At 33.7% G+C, this 15,404-nt stretch overlaps 1 protein-coding gene across 2 annotated transcripts in view; it reads left to right on the top strand.

Annotated features, from left to right (window-relative positions):
* The window catches only part of LOC112682869, a 131,191-nt gene that overhangs the window by 106,066 nt on the left and 9,721 nt on the right, over nt 1-15,404 (top strand). For both annotated transcript variants that reach the window (XM_025553625.1, XM_025553624.1), the window contains 2 exons: nt 10,315-10,500; nt 13,408-13,674. In XM_025553625.1, the coding sequence (XP_025409410.1) occupies nt 10,315-10,500; nt 13,408-13,674 (453 nt within the window). The remainder of the gene's footprint in view (nt 1-10,314; nt 10,501-13,407; nt 13,675-15,404) is intronic.

Raw genomic sequence — 15,404 nt, 5'->3', positions numbered from 1 at the left:
CGAGTGTTACTATACGTATACAAGTATAGTGTATACAGTTTGTCTCAATTTTTTTATCATATTATTCGAAACTAGAACACAACAGTGTTGAAAAACTCATGTTACAAAAAAAGTCTACGTTAGAATATTGAGAGCACATTAATTTTTATTACAAACGAGCTGTCGCGTACAAAATAAACAGATACCGAAAAAGAAAGTGGAAAAAAAAAATGTTCACGATAGATACACTGACAATACTTCAAAATTTAAGCTGGGAAAAAATTAATTTATGTGTACGCGTAAATATGCACGCGCGTGTATGTGTTAGTGACGTGTTTAGGGTTATTTTTAGGGGGAGGAATATATACTCGCTAATTACTCTAGACATTACATACGTTTAGTCGTAACGTACCTAGTTCGATCAAGGTACGCAAGATTAAGATAAAACATTTACATCCATCATACTTTTAAGAATTTTAAGCGAGGGGGCGAAATCTGTAAGTACGCAACCGTGTGCGTGATGCGTACTAGTGTAATCGAATAAACTTGACCTACATCAAATGTGAATACTATAATACTACATATATATATATATATATATATATATATATATACTAGTATAATACGCATACACACACACACACAAATCTATTATAATCGCATGTTCGCGTATACGTGATTCTCGACGCGTACGAGTTTCTCACGAAATAAAACGAGACACGGGTAGGCGTACGCCGTGCACCCGGCCGAGCATCGTAATCGCAACATATCGGTCCGTTTGGTTGTTGCACCAGCAGTTCTTCATCGGAAACCTTCGTCCTTCATCGGAAACCTAACCTAACATTTTTTTCAATTTCACTAAACAATATTTTACCTTTACCGACAAATTTTCTTTTCGTTGGCAGCATAACGTGTGCAATATGTAAAACCATGGCTCTTCGCATCGGGTTAGCCCGTTTGCGAACTACTTATAATGTTTTTCCGAACGGTCTGTTGTTTTTCAAGCTTGTTGCATGCAGACTAACAGCGGTTGGGCCTCTTAAGAACAACAAATATTATGTAGTAATAACCGTTTCGTTTGTTTTATTTTAATGGTATTTTATTATTTGTACAAAAAAAAAAAAAAAAACGCGAGCAATACAATTATTACATGTAAACCGAATAAGTACGGTATCTATTACACAGTATTACTGATTTTATTTTATGTAACTAACGAAAAATATTACTTTAAAATGTTACATGTGTAAAATATTTACTTACTGTTACATGTGGTTTTTTCGTGGCATTTCGAGCTACATAGAACATTATTTTTCCGACTTTCGCATCTATTTGTCTTGCACGATGTTTTGCAAAAACATTTTTGATAACCCGCCCTCCAAATCGCGAATGTCTCTTCACTGGGTCTCTTAACGTTATTATTGTACTTGGTATTTCGTCATGAAATTTTACATCGGTTGTTTGTAGAACATTTCTGGTTAACTACGTGTTTAAAATGCCAAACCGTTTACATGTTACAATAGTTCTATTGCTTTTATTTTTCTCTTAGATTTATGATTTATTTTTTTCTTTGCTTTACGGGCCATTGCGGCCTTTCACAGCTTCTATTAATCCCTTCCACATGCCACGGTCAATAGTAGTCTCGATGTTTGCTGGTCCGTCTATCATTTTTATATCTGTATTGACTCTATCTTTATATCGTTTTTATTTTTATATACTAATACGTATATAAAATAACTATTAACTAATATTGCACACAGTACTTTCTTTCACCGTATAACAAAAAAAAAAAAAAAACTATATAAAAAAAAAAGTCACATAATGTATCCGTTTTACTAAATTAATGAAAAACTAAGAACAAGAAGATGTAAAAGGAAAACCTGAATCAATTAAGTCAATCCGGATTACCACAAAAAATGGACATACTGTACAATACTTCGATTTAGTAATAACCACTGACATCAGATGAATTCCCGACGTACGTTCTCGAGTTTCGATGCACATAGTTTTCAATCGTGTACGAATAGCATCAACAGACATTTCAACCCGTGACGCCACTTGAGTTTTTCGATAGGGTGTGCGAAAGTTCTGCCAATCATCAATTCAGCATTACTGTAAAACAAAAACAGCACTTTGCTCCGTCGAGGTCCGTACAAACTAAAACCATTTCACTCGAGTTCAGAATTTGTAAACTAAAAAGACACTTCAAAGCCTTTGGCGTAGGAAAGTATATAAAAAAAAAAAAAAAAGAAAACTACAGACTTTAAGAGTCACTATAAAGGGGCCGGGAAAGCGCAGGCGACCGGTTCAACGCTAACGGTTACTTTTTCATAGAGAACAATACTACATCCCTGATCTCCAATACATCATACGACCGGTGTTCAATTTCTATTCTTTAATTTAATTACATTTTTCTGCCTTCGTCTATCGATAACAGCACAAATTATTCTTAGGTCATAAAATCGAAGGGATTTGACATTGGTTAATATTTCGTTTTTCTAATGCACGCACATCTTACGCGCGTAAATTAAGCGCACGGTAAAATGCAATGATATGAATTCGGTACGTTTCGGCGCGAGTGCACACGAATTACAATAGTTTCGTTTTAGAATACCGTGGATACGCGTCAAACGTTTAGAATACATACGAAAGAGACATCAGTCCGGGATTTCGGAGTCGGCGTGGTCGAAAAGCGATCGAAACCGGACGAAACTAAACGTCGTATGCAGGGTCAGGTATATCTACGCCGGCTCAAGGTATAGGTGAGGCTAGGCACTTGCTTAGAGCGGTACTTTCGTAGGGGCGGCATTTTCAATATTGACTATCTTATCATTTTTTTTTTTTTTTTTATCTAAAGGCAGCGCCTTGTAGTGTAGCCATGTCTCCCTGTTGGTTGCTAGGTTCTTTAGTTGTGAATATGAGCTTGTGTTCATCAGCAGCATCAGATCTTGGAGTTCTAGGATGTCCTCTTCCCCTTCTCTCCATGACCTTTCCTTTGAAAATGTTGTTGATGAAGGTGTTGTGTCTTATTAGATGTCCAATGAGTTTCGTTTTCTTTTTCAAAATGTGAGACATGATGTTCCTTTTCTCTCTTACTTCTTGCAACACTATTTCGTTGGTCTTCCTTTCAACCCAAGATATCTTGTTCATCTTCCCACAAATCCACATTTCGATAACTTCTAGCCGTTTCTTTTCGTACTGACCTATGGTCCAAGTTTCACAGTCATACTATAACTACATTGACTACCTAGTACATTTTTTTTTATTTCTATCGTTGTTTTATAAGAAAAATGTTTAAATTAATTCATCCATGAAAACCACTTATCTATACAATATAATATAACTGTCCAAAGTTATTATATTACTTTATATTACGTCCTATGCTGGGCGTTTTCAATTATTTCAAAATAAAATAAATATAAAAATAATAGTACCTATAGTAAAAATAATAAAAATATAATTATAGTACACATACTAATACCAATTGATGTAGTAGCCAGTTGTCAGTAGGTGGTCGAAATATTGAGTTTTACTGTTTTCAACACGAACTCACAAATGAAAATTATACTATGTAGAGTGCAAATAATAAAGACATAGAACGTAATGTCGCGGTTTTAATGAATGATGAAAAATAATGAACACAGTAAAATATATTACGGTTATAATATTATATTAAATAATACCTAATAATATAATATCGCTTATCGTTATTGTATTGCATGACTGACGATTCTATGAATTTGTCCCGTAAAGAACGACCGACGGCATTATTTTTAGCATACTGTTTGTGTAGGTAGTAGGTACGTAAAATCCAAATTATTAGTTATTTTTGATTCATGTAACACACTGAAACCAATATTAATACATTGCACATTAGATGCTATAATATATATTCGGTATAATGTTGTTTATTTTCCCAAGATTATATATTATGGTTTATGAATTCTATAAATAAAAATAAAACTATGTTCTTCGTGCTTCGACCTTCTCGTCTGACGGGTGATGCCCTATGATATTACGGACAGCCGACATTTAGTAATCATTATGTAGTTTATTTTTTATTTTATTTAGTAATCATTTAATAAATAAATATATATCTAAAGTTGTAGTTTTTTTTTTGTTTTATTTATTTACATAACAATACCTGAATTTATATTTTAAGTACCATAATTGGGACCGGACTGATTTTAATTTTTTTTTTTTTTTTTGAACCGAACCGGACTGAAAATAATGCATTTGATCTGAGAACTGGACCGAACTACTCCTAAAAATTATTGAACCTGACCATAACCGACAATTCAATAGTTTTTGTACGTTAGGACCATACTAGACCGAACCGGACTGATTAAGACGGGACCATGCAGAGCACTTAGTAGGCGGTGACGCGCGCGTTCGCCTCGGATTTCGCTCAGTACGTGATTTTTACGTAAAACCGCAACGTTTCAGAAGAAACCGATATCTTCGATAAGGAACAACGTTAACAGTTCGATGTTATATGCGTTACGTAACGAATTACGCCGCGTTGCGAAAACATTGTCGAGTGATTATTTTTTCTCGCCTTCTAATCAAAAACGGTCTAAACAGCGAAAAAACATCTGAAAAACGTCACAAACGTACAGAAACGCGAAGTGATTTTTCAATTTGATTTTCGTCGCATTATTTTCATCAGCGTTCAATGTTTTGTGGTTTATTGGGATATTGGCGTACTCATAAGTTCAATACAACATCAACCGTCTCGTTAAACTACTCATCATCGTTCACAATCATTATGAATCAGTACAATAAATGGTCAAAAGATTAATAATTGTACAGCATTCATATTTAATTAAACTTTTGTGCAATAAATGATTATGTTTTAATAATCACGTGGTTATAATAATGAAAAGCTCAATACGTCTTAAATAACAAGTAATCGTGTAATAGGAAATTACATTATACTACTAGATGTTTACCGGATATTTTTATTTTTCATCGTCGAACAATAATTTTTCATATTTAAATGTTTGAAGTCCTTAGAACAGACCCTGTGATATCTATTCTTTAATGTTCAAAAACACAACGATTAAAAACAGAATGTCTCGCCGCCGCCTCATCTATTGTATTCTATAATAATAATATAATGCATAAACATCACGGGAATATTATTATGGTGATAAAAATTTATTTATTTTTAATTTATAATACTACCCTCGGTCGGACAAAAACGTTTTGTATAATTAGTGCGATAGGTTTAACCAATATTATTATTTTCGTTGTTTTAGGTACTTTCTGTTGTTGTGTTTTAGCACATAAGTTTGTCATTCTATTAACGGTCGACACATTCTTTCGCCACACGGTCAACGCTTACGTCACGGTTACGATACAATCGTTACTGTGTTGTGACCAAAAACATGATGTAGTTTTAATTTTTAATTTTACCTTTTAAAATATAAACTAATACCTAGAACAATATGTACCTACTAATGCGCGACCAGGGAAATATTTTACGACACATGGATACGAGGCATGCCCAGGATCAAAATATGGGACAGGACCAGTAATAATTGTTTCGATTTACGTAGGTACGCATTATTTCTTTTTTGTAGACTTTTCATAACATTTTTAAATTGAATTAGTAAAATGATCATATAATATAATACAACACAATCCCTCCTATTCAATCTGTTAAGAATATATAAAAATATTAAAAAATAAATAATAATGAGGTAAGAAATATCAATAATAACCATTTGAAGAAAGAGTAAGTCCAGGCCTACCAGACCTACCCACTGAGCATGCCACTGCATGAGTTTTAGAACATGAGGAGCGTGACTGTCCCGCAACAGAACTCTTAAGGAGTACAACGTTATAATATTATTCTGAATTAAATGTAACCCTTAACCAGCGTATTTTCAAACGGGAGGGGGTGAATAAATTCTGGTAAAATATTCTATTCGACTTGAACGGAAATCAGTGTTTTGATATTACAATGATGAGATGATGCTGTACAGTTTGGAGTGGAACATCGTTGGCAGTGGTTTGATGTAACATCACCGATCGTTTCATCGTTAAGGTCACTGTGAAACGACCAGCCGTAGAAATGTACCAAAGGATAATGTTATATTTTTATTAATATTGCGCGGGGGATCGATCGTCACCGCAGTGCCACAACTGCACTAACACAGGGCCTGTGTGCAAATTAAAAAAATAATCCCCTCCCCCCCCGCGTGCGCGTCTTGACGCTGCTGGGAAACCGTACCTTTGATCATTCGTAACCAAACCGTTTTTAATTTCGATTATACAGGCCACAATAGAAACTTTGATGCACGTTAATGTGTTCAAAATAAAATCGATCAATTGTAATTGAATTTCTCCATTAATAATTATTATAACAAAATGGTTTGATTTTTTTTTTTTGTACGTATTTTTCAATTTTTATCATTGAACCCCATAACAGACTGGACCCCATGTGTTTGACACACGCAACACAATCGGTTATTGCGGCACTGAATCGACACGACTACGACGCCGTGGGTGGCTGTAAAACGACTGCGCGCCGTTTTTACCTGAAAAAAATCGAAATGCGTTCCATGAAATATAGGTGTTGTCCTTTTAACGATTTCCCAATACACTGTTAAAAAGTATTAGCACGTGACACGATAAAAATAAACATTTGTCCTTTTATTATTTTCATAATAAATGTATTTTTCCAATACGTATAAAACCTACGTCCGTATAACAATTTTCAAGACCAATACCCTATTGGTTGTACAATAACAAGGAATTTAATTAAACGTGCGTATAAATATGTAGGCGCTCCAGTAATCGAAATCCTGTTTTATTGTTAATGAATACAATGCAAAGTCGAAAAAAGATCTTCGATTAAAATATCTTTTGGCCATCGGTTTTTTACCCGAAAATTTGGTCGGCAATGCCTTTTCGTGTTTGATCGAAAATACCCTTACCAATGACTCCCAAATTGTTGATAGTAAACTTGACAATTATGTACGCCATGGTACGGTTTTCTACAAATTTTTTTGGATCGGTAAATCTTCGGAAGAAGCTAGAACGACCAATGGACTAGAATCATTCTACCGACATTATTGCTAATATTTTTACATTTCACATCCTTCTGTTGATTAAGTCATAAACATGTACTGTTCGACATAATAAGTGAACTTCTTTAGAAATTAAAATTAATAATTAAAAACTGTGTAAAGAAATCTCAGGAAGAAAAAAAAAACAGGAAGACCAATTAAAATTTATATTGCAAACTTTGAGAAAAAATTAAAAGAAAATCAAATATCTGTACAAGAATATTCGAAAATATTATAGGGCCACGGTTTTGTGCCACGAAATCTTAACTAGGATTTTTTTATTTGTAAGCATTTGTAAAGCGTGGAAACAATTGTAATCAATTTTTTTGAGTTGATATTTGAAAATTTTTAATAGTTTAAGACCTATACCTCATGGAGCGCTTTCGCGTTGTATTTCTTGCGTGTAAAATAATAAATCGCGTCACGCTTTTTCATGTTAAAAGGCAAAACGAGTGCAATCGTATTGCAGCGCCGACGACGCGTTTCTTTTTTCCAAACAAACGTACTTATCACTGGTGCAGACTGACTTCCACGAGTTGTTACAAATGAAACCTTATTCGATTCGTACTTTTACAATGGTACTGTGTTCGCCATATTTGTAATCGTGAGATTATTAAACATAATACATCATTCGTCAAAGTTGTTGTTATAACAGTTGTGATGTATGGAAAACAGTTTAATTCATGCGTAAATTTACCATTTCGTTAAATTAGATTTCAAAGTAGTTTTGTTATTAATTTAGTTTGCGTTAATAGTTATTTATTAAATTTATTAGCAAAACTTATTTGTTATCCAAAATGACTTATTGTTGTTTTGATACAATTAGTAAGTTTATATTCTGACTTGGTCAATTTCATAACGCAACATGATATTTTCAAATTATTTTCAAACTATTTGAAAGTTGTGAAGTTGTAACAAATATATCTACACCATAATTTACCATCGGAATTTCAACTGTTACTTTTAGACGCTTTGTTCTACAAAATTATTAAAAAATTGTGTATAAACATTTATATATATATATATATATATATAAGAATTTTAACTTCAAGTATAAATTGATGAATTGTTTTTGTTGAATTTTATTTCTCGAATTGATCTCGGAAAATAATTTTAAAACAAATAACTAACTTATTAAACAAGTTTTCAAAAGACATTTCTTATTTCTCATTTTATTTTATCATTCATTTTTCAATTTGTTCGTTAAGATTTATTTTTATTTTTATTTTCTTTTTGATATAGTGAAATCAAGCAGCTTATTGGATACTTTTATTAAGTTTATACCAAATAACTTAAATATATATATATATATATATATATATATTATCTTAATGAAAATAAAATTTCATGACAATGGCTCTAAGAATAGTACACAAATACATTATATTATGTTTTGTTATTAATCGTACTGTATGAGTAAATAAATAACTGATAAAGTATATAATTTTTAATAATTAAAAATTATAAGCCCAATTATTGTACTTATTAAACAAATGATTTTTCAGAAAACTTCGAAAATCGATAAGCCGATTAAATTAAATTTTTCTTTAATAAAATATAATGAACTGATTTATAAAATTATTATATATGTCTTAATAAACTATAATTAACTGTAAATGTTTCTGATTTGTAAATTAAATTCATCGTATAGCTTAAAATATTATAAAAGATATTCGAGATGACACACAATTTAATTTCAAGAAAGTTAAGACACAAAAAAACAATTTTTACTCAACAATAAAGTAAACTTTGAAATTAACAATTTACTCTTACATTCTATAGAATTATTCATAGTAATTATGTCATTCATTCATAAAAACTATACAATGGTAACCAAAAACGTGTCACGAGTTAATGAAAAAAGAAACGATAAAATACTTCCAAAACAGAATTCTATTTATAGAACATGAGTGTATTGTATACGTATAATTTTTTCGCTCTCATTATAATATTGTATTTGAATATTATTAAAAAAAAAATTCCAAGTACGCTAGTAAAGAAGTCAAAGTTTCTCTAAAAGTTTATTTCAAAGCCTAACGTAAACCTTGTACAAATAAATAAAATACACACTTTAAAAGCCTTTTAAAGCACACAGCTTAACTTCGTTAAACTGTCACCAATAAGTGGTCCTTTGAAATTTGTAGTTTATGGTTTTATATTGCCAAATTCAACTATACCGAGAGTATTTCAGAGTCAAAGAATAGCTAAAGACAATTAACTTAAACTCTATTGAAAGGTAAAACTTGAAGTAGAGAAGAAAAGACATTTTAATAAAATATACTAGAAGAATAAAAAAAAAAATTAGGTCTCTTATACTTAAAGTCAAATTATTATTAAGCAGACGTCATACAAATAAATGTATTATATTTGAAAATAATTTATAATTGATTGTCAAGTGATATAATTTCTTCTTTTATCATATTCGGCTACTGGTTTACTAGTTGGCATCATACACATCTATAGCCGTGATTGACATGCAATGGATTAAAAACAATTAAAAAATTATTTTAATTGAAGAGAAATTATTAATTCTATAATTCTTATTTTCTATCTAAGTTATTGGGTTTTTTTCTTTCGAATCAGAATAGAATTTTTCAAGTATTATTACTCAAATTATAGCTTATTTTGATAGTACTACTATGAAGCCTGTATAATTATACGCTATAAATAATATTATAAAAAAAAAAAAAATTAAAAAAATTAACAGTTGTTGAGTTTATCGGACGATTATAGTTTTTCGGACGGTTAAATATCATACACAGTGTAACTATCTTTATAAAACATAGAGCTTATATTTTTTAGTCTAAATCACCTTTTATTTACGGAACGATATTATCCCGTTTTATATAAGAACATTCGTATTTGGATAACGATAATTATTCATTTTTATTTATTCACTAGCTATATTAATTTGAATGAACCTGATGCACCTCAATAGGCATTGGTCAAAATTTAAAATCAACATACCAAACAAAGTAAAATATTTTTCTAAACCATCAAAAAAGAGAAAACATTTATTTATCCAGCCCGAGACTGTTTCGGCCCAAAAGAACGGGTATACACCAAGCAACAAACGTGTTTAAAACGTATGTAAACGTTTGTAGAAACAAAAAATATGTACAGAATCCGTGTACCTACTGGCGTAAGAGACGATTCATTTTTTGACCAGCTGTTCGAATGCGTATTCCGCGCGCGCGAATAAAAACCGCTACGGAATGCCGAGCTGACACGTCATTACATCATGTTTACGTTTTGTTCACAGAGAAGTTTGGGCGCAGTGGAGGAACACCAGAGGATGCGTAACTACTTGTTGCGCATCGAGAGGGAAGGCGTGCAAAAGGTTAAGATGTTCGTGGTCATCACTGCGGCGTATGTGATCTTCTGGGGACCATTATTTTTCGTCACGCTGGTACAGCACCCATTGTCCGGCAATCGTTCCGACTATGAGGTAGATAAATGCGAAGTAACTTAGCAACCGTATCGTTTGACCGTATTACTATTATTATTATTATCATGATGAATTAGAATGCGTGTCCGAATAACAGACGACGTCACGTGCACGCAGGGGTGTGACTAGGGGTTGGAAGACGAGGATTCATCCCCGGGCGTAAAATGTTTGTAGGTGTGATTTTTATCAACTAATTTATTTTGATATTTTTAAATTTTTAAAATACTGATATTAGGTTAAAACTCAATAAGTATGATTGTAAATTAATTATTAGAAAAAAAATCCTCGAGAAGCGTATTTGAGTATTGGTCTATGATAGGACGTAATTTTAATATTTTTCCCGGGCGTAAAAATTCCTAGTTCCACCTCTGCGTGTACGGTAGCACGATGAACCCGCGGAAAATAAAACACTGTTGAACCGCAGCAAACGGATTGGATAAAAATGACCCTACATAATATAAGGTGTCCCACGAAGGTGATCGTTATGATATCTTTTGCGGTAATCAAACTCTCTTTTTCTTTCTATACGGCTCGCAGGAATAATTACTAGAAGCATCCATATTCTTATTACATTTTTTATGTCACGGTAAAAAAATAGCATTACGTTTTGTTTTTATTTCTAAGAAATTTTAAGATATTCATTTTATAGGGTTTATGGCTTATTGGAAAACAGTGTTATATTCGATACTATAATAGTGTTGTGAAACTATCAGAAAACTAGATAAAATGATATCATCAAAACACTGTTGTATTTTCTGTAAGCCAACAAAATATTATAAACTCGACCGAGACTTCATGGTAAATGAAAAAATGATTTTGCTATCATCAGTTAAAATACGCTTTTCTACATTTACATATTGTGAGCTGCATTTTTCTTATCGCACTTTCAATGAGCGCAGAAAATAAGAAACAGTGGAGAGATAGCGAAATATAGAATAAAATAGTTTTTTTTTCTTTGTTATGATCTATTACAAACGTTAAGGATGAACATGGTGTTTTCTAAGGGAATGCTATAAAGACTTAGTTTAAAATAAAATAAATATACTACCTATACATAGTAATAAAATAAAGTCAGTATGACGGTTTTGTTTCGCCAGTGTTTTAATAACTTACTCAATTTTCAACTTCAAAATCAACTTCACGATCAATACCAACACTATGAATGGTCGCACTTTGCACGTGTTGATTTCAATTTCAATTAATCTTACTAGTATATCGGAAGAGTTTTTTTTAGGAGCACACTAGTGAAGCTTTCCGACGGCTATCCGATTTTGTGAACTACGATAAATATACGCGAACCGTTTACGTGGGCATCTCAAAAAAGTATTGCAACATGCATTTGCTCGCGCGGTTCCGACTATCACGTGGGTTTTTTAATTTTCATTATTTTCGCGCTTAACCCGGCCCCTGCGTGCACCATCCCTGTCAGTCGTACACCACACCGGTGTCGGTTTATCCTTTATTGAAGGGTAAAAATGTACGATGTGCCACCACGGATTGGACGGCGGGAAATTAAATTCTATTCGTGCACCGTTGTACGGACGGCCTTAGGGGCTACATTTGCACAACAATATCACGAAATATCCTCGAAAACGTCATAAGTGATCCTTTTCCGCAGAATGAGAACGTAATAATAATATGTCTTGCGACAATGCAATATGTGGGGTAAAAAAATATGAAGTGTGGACGTATGAATATTATATCCGCTCGGTGTTCCGGGTACGCGAACTTGAGCTTGTTGGGGAGGATCGCGTTGGCTATACAATTTGCATTATTTATAATATCCCTATCAGACCGGTTATTTTTACAATTCAACAGCGAATAACAATTGACATCTTGTACGCGTTTTGGTACGAAACCCAAATACAAAATCAGTAATTATCGTTGTAGTTCACGTTAGCAAAAATAACATAAAAATTAAACTACTGCTGGTCATGAGAAATGTATCGAATAATAATTAAGTATGAAGTCGAAAACAACAGTCAACCATTGTCCAATTAAAAAAGTCTTATTGTATTTCATTATGGTTGTTATAGTTATTTATCAGTTGTTGTCGTACATCGGTGGACAATAAAAAGTATACAAACCTACAAGTATAGTGTTGAGCGAAAGCTCTATTAACACGTTTTGGACTTGATCGGTCCGAAATGCGTGCATTAAAACGCGCTAGGTGAAACCGGATAAACTTAAGATCAACAGACCTGTGAGATAAAAAGTTGGGTTCATTTCGTACGGTCTGTCGTTGTCAAATGTGTCTCGTCGCGCGGTCAGCTTGTACTATAACAAGTGGCTTACATTTTATCTAAGGCGGTCGGTTTGAACCCTGACAAGCGGTTCCATCGAATATTGTCTTAAAATTTCTTCAAAGCTGATATTCATATATATTTGTTTTTTCTTTTTTTTTAATCCATAACTTGTATCATAATTTTTGGGAACAAAACACGGAATATCACGTCGACTATAAACGATCGTAAACGTTTTAATGTTTATAATTTTTTCACGACTGGTACGATCGTGCTATCGCGATTTACAAATTAATCGTATCGCACCGTATCATATCCTTTTCAACGATCCGGCAGTTCTAACCGTGCAAACCGACCACTCCGCAATCGGATGTCGTCGACATCATATCGATCGTATATCGAACCGCGCGCGGGACGGATTTTGATGACGGGACGTAGTAGCAACGACGCAGGGCCGTCATTGGGAAGAGAGGGACTCAGGGACTGGTTAGCGACAATAGCAATGCACACACACACATATATATATATATATATATATATATATATATATGTGTATATATATAAAGGGTCTTTCATAAAGCGTGCAACTTTTAAAAATACTGTAAAAGTTATAAATGAATTCATTATTATAATTGTATACGAGAACGCGGTCTCACTATTGCAGGTCACGTTACACGTGGCCAACGGCCATTCGTTCGTCAACGCGATGCTGTTCCTGGTGCTACACCGGGGCCTCAGACAAGCGGCCGCGGACGCCTGTTGCACCAGCATGTCCTCGGTGGCCAGGTGGCTGACGGCCGGGTGGTCGCCGGAGCCGTACACGCTGGACGCTTCCGTGCCGGGCGCGTCGCCGGAGCCCGTGCTAGCAGCTCCACCGCCGCCGCCGCCCACCAGTTTGCCAGCCTACACCATTCGGCACACTTCGATGAGGGTAAGAAACGAAATTCACTTCGTTTACCGATGTTTCCCCTCCTCTCCTCACACACACACGCGCGCGCGCCCACCCAACGCGTTATTTTACACGCACATTTACCCCCTAACGCTCGTTGAGGCGTAATAAATATTCGTCGAAATGGTCGAGGAAAACGTAGGTGATACTTTTCCGATCGTAATCGTTTTTTACTGTACATTATCAACGTCGAATACCGTTTTCGCTACTACCCAGGCGATGCGCGGGAAAATCCTCCGGCTTCCAAAGCGCTCGAAATATTAGTCAAATATTGTACGTAAAAAAAAAAAAAAAAAAATATCTAAACGAATTGACGGTGGACAAGAAAACTGTTCGTCTGAGACAGATAAACAGATAAAATTAATATTTTTATCTAGATTAGTCTTAACACTGGACTAACACTGTAGATTTTCCCCGGTGATCTTAGGATTTCGAACAGTTCCCACCGGTTGCTGTGACTCGTCTATGTCTCCTTTACCCAAACTGTTTTGGATGACACATCACCAAAACAAAAAAAAAAAAAAAAACACAAATTAATCACGCCTCCTAATACACTCTTTTTATTATTTAAATGTAAGCAAATTTTTGTCTATCAAAAAACCAATATATGGCAATGCAATAAACAATATAAATATTTGCCTTATACCTCCCAAAGAAGGCGCGCTTCACGGTTTAGGAACCGTTATCCTATACTAACGTAACTACCACGTGTTTGAATATAGTGTTACAAGTACGTTATCCTTTACGCGATCGCAAACCACAAACTAAAATCGCGTTCGCGTCCATTCGGTTTGCTCTGGGCGATTTTACTCGTGCATTGCGATAGAGATATATTTACAATTCATATTTTATCGTTTAACTATGGGTCGTAATCAATATTTTCAAGCACTGAGTTCACGGTACACGCGTACTGTTGAAAATTATTATAATGTATACAGTCGAAAAAGGTAACTTAAAAATTTCACTAAAAGAAGAAGAAGATGATGAGACAATGTTCTGATATTTTCTAAGAGGAAATGAAAACATCTATTACTAACAAAAAAAAAAAAAAAAAAGAGTATCGAAGGTTATCATGAAATACTAATCAACGGCCATCCGATAAATATAATCGAATAAAGTTCCTTCCAAATTGTATCTTGTATATTTAAATCTTTATAATCGTTAATTTGAGGATATTTGGCTACACACTCAACCAATACTTCGTCCTTACTTAATTTGAACGTTCCATGACTCGTGTTTAAAAAATCGGATGTTATCGAGCATTCGATCATAAATTTATATAAACTCATTATTTTTAATTTTTAAAACAACAAGTCGATCGCTGCGCAAACAAATTCACATCGCTGATCACGACGGCGCAAGTGAAGTCAACCATATTTAATTTACATTGTATCAGCGGTCACGTAATCGGAGCACTCGATCTTAGATCGCAATTGACATTCGCGATCGCACAAAGGAAAACGTACCGTGTAAAGGGTTCAAAGAGTACAAAATTTGATAGGGACTACTGTACGGGCGCATACAGCCGAGTGAATGATGCGTGGATCTAATGATAAAATAATTATTTATTTACGATAATTTACAATAAGGAAAACCCATATTGCGCAGGACAATGTTTATAACCTTGAATCAATTTTTGTTAGCAAAAAAAAATTAAAACGCTACAACAGAAAGTTATTATTCTGTGAATTTGCTCAAGTGATTTTATCCTG

The sequence above is a fragment of the Sipha flava genome, unplaced genomic scaffold, assembly GCF_003268045.1.
Source record: "Sipha flava isolate LNK unplaced genomic scaffold, YSA_version1 213_pilon_pilon, whole genome shotgun sequence".
Lineage (NCBI taxonomy): Eukaryota > Metazoa > Arthropoda > Insecta > Hemiptera > Aphididae > Sipha > Sipha flava.
This window is presented reverse-complemented; position numbering and strand designations above follow the sequence as displayed.